The following is a 1901-nucleotide window of genomic DNA, read 5'->3' on the forward strand; positions in this document are numbered from 1 at the left end:
CCCCCCAGTCTCACTCCTAGCCCAGAGGCCAGCGCTGGAACCCATATGGTGCAGGTGTCCTACGGAATAAGGGGTTGGGCTGTTCTTGCTCTCGACGTTCAAGCGCAGACTCAGACAACAACTCGCTGCCGCTGAGTCCATGAGGACCCTCTGCAGGGCCAGAGGGCGGGTCTGTGAAACCGCTGCCAGGGATGGACTCACGTACTCGAAGAAGAGTGTAGGAAATGGACAACGCCTTGGGGCAGAGGAGGCAGAGCAGGGGAAGGACACCCACGTGTGGCCGGGCTGCAGTGAGGACGGGGTCCCTACCTATTGTAGTCTCGAGCAACCAGGAGCAGGTTTTCACGTAGGATGCGCAGGTCCTCGGCCCGTTCAGCCACGTTCACCACATAATGGGGTATCTCAAATAGCAGCCGCTCCCAGTAGTCGATCTCCACAAAGAGAATCAGCAGGGATCTTGGGAAACAAGAAGGTTGAAGCCGTTACAGAGACTGCTCAGGGGGATAAGCTAAAACCCCAAACGGGAAGAGGTGAGATGCTGGAAAGCAAGAAGAAACTGGAGATAGGACATGGAGACGCCCAGCGAAAGAAGGTAGACAAACCAGCTTGGTGGTGGTGTTTAAAACAAATGATAGGTTTTTAAAAAACAAATGATAGGTTTATGATTTTATTCTAATAGGACATTATTTTTAACAAAAGTACACATTTTAGGCCCTTTGGGATACTTGCCCTAGCAGGGCAGAAGTCAGGCCGAAGGATGGGGGGAGCCGTCCTCAGGGGACCTATAGGAGCCCTGCATGGCTGAGAGCTGCTGAGAATCACTGAAAGAGCTGTCCTGCACTGACGAGGCTGCCTGCATGCTTCCACATCCTGATCCTAAATTGTAGCCTGACGGTTCTGATGCTGAGCTGTAACCTGTTACTTCTCTGATAAACCTCATTGCTGTGACAACTGTCTGAGTTCCGTGTGGCCATCGCAACAAATTCAGGAGCCCAGCAAAGAAATAGAGAATGCTGTGGGAGGGTCAGGATTGGTTTTAAAAAAAAAAAGCGTTAGAGAAAGGAGGTATGTCTGAGCCTCCACTGCATAGGAACCCGCTTTGAGCTTAATAACTGATCTTACTTCTCCCTCGCACCTGGTGAAGTTAGATGAGGAGTTCTGATGATGCCACTCTGCCGTGTTCATATTCCGTCGACATCAAATGGCAACACAGACAGTGCAGGGGAAAGATATAAAATTTAAGCCTTTTACAAACTTACCTTTCTTTTACAAACTTGCCTTTCTTACCATTTCACGGTGAGGAAATAGCATGGGGGTCGAGGCTGGCCTCCTCTGCCTACACAACTCCACATCAGCCCACAGCCCATTGCCACAAGGCAGAGATCCGACAGGCCTCTAGCCTCCGGAACCAGCCCTCCCATGGCACTATGTTTCTTGGTTGGGTCTGTGTTACAACAACCACACAGAACACAGACAGTGCTCACAAGGACATGGGTTTAACAAGGAACCTAGCGGGTTACAAAAGGTTAAGGATAACATTCTTTTGTCTGGAATGCTTCTTTCAGCCATGCTGGCAGGCATGTCTCTCTCTCATTCTCTCTCTCTCTGACTCTCGGCCACATGGTCCTGGCCTTGATACTGCTCCTCTGCCCTGCCTCATTATCACAGAGCTGCAGCCTCTGGTGCCTTTGCTGCTCCCACCACTTCAGCCAGGGATCTCACTCACACGCCTCTGGGGACTCTTGTGTTGTGATGATCATGGGATCCTCTCTTCTTGTTTCTGAGATGACAACCTCTTAGATCCAACAGAATGGCAAAAACAGTCTCCAGGTTAAAGTCCTCTCCATCTTTTTTTTTAAATCATTTTATTGGGGGCTCGTACAACTCTTATCACAATCCAT

At 50.0% G+C, this 1901-nt stretch overlaps 1 protein-coding gene across 1 annotated transcript in view; it reads right to left on the reverse strand.

The window, feature by feature from the left end:
• Positions 1–1901, reverse strand: part of DNAH2 (dynein axonemal heavy chain 2) — a 158637-nt gene that overhangs the window by 82189 nt on the left and 74547 nt on the right. The window contains exon 12 of the mRNA XM_030886521.2: positions 309–456. Coding sequence (XP_030742381.1) covers positions 309–456 — 148 coding nt within the window. The remainder of the gene's footprint in view (positions 1–308; positions 457–1901) is intronic.

This window comes from Echinops telfairi, unplaced genomic scaffold (assembly GCF_000313985.2).
Source record: "Echinops telfairi isolate 266 unplaced genomic scaffold, ASM31398v2 ScPeMD7_2010;HRSCAF=2546, whole genome shotgun sequence".
NCBI lineage: Eukaryota > Metazoa > Chordata > Mammalia > Afrosoricida > Tenrecidae > Echinops > Echinops telfairi.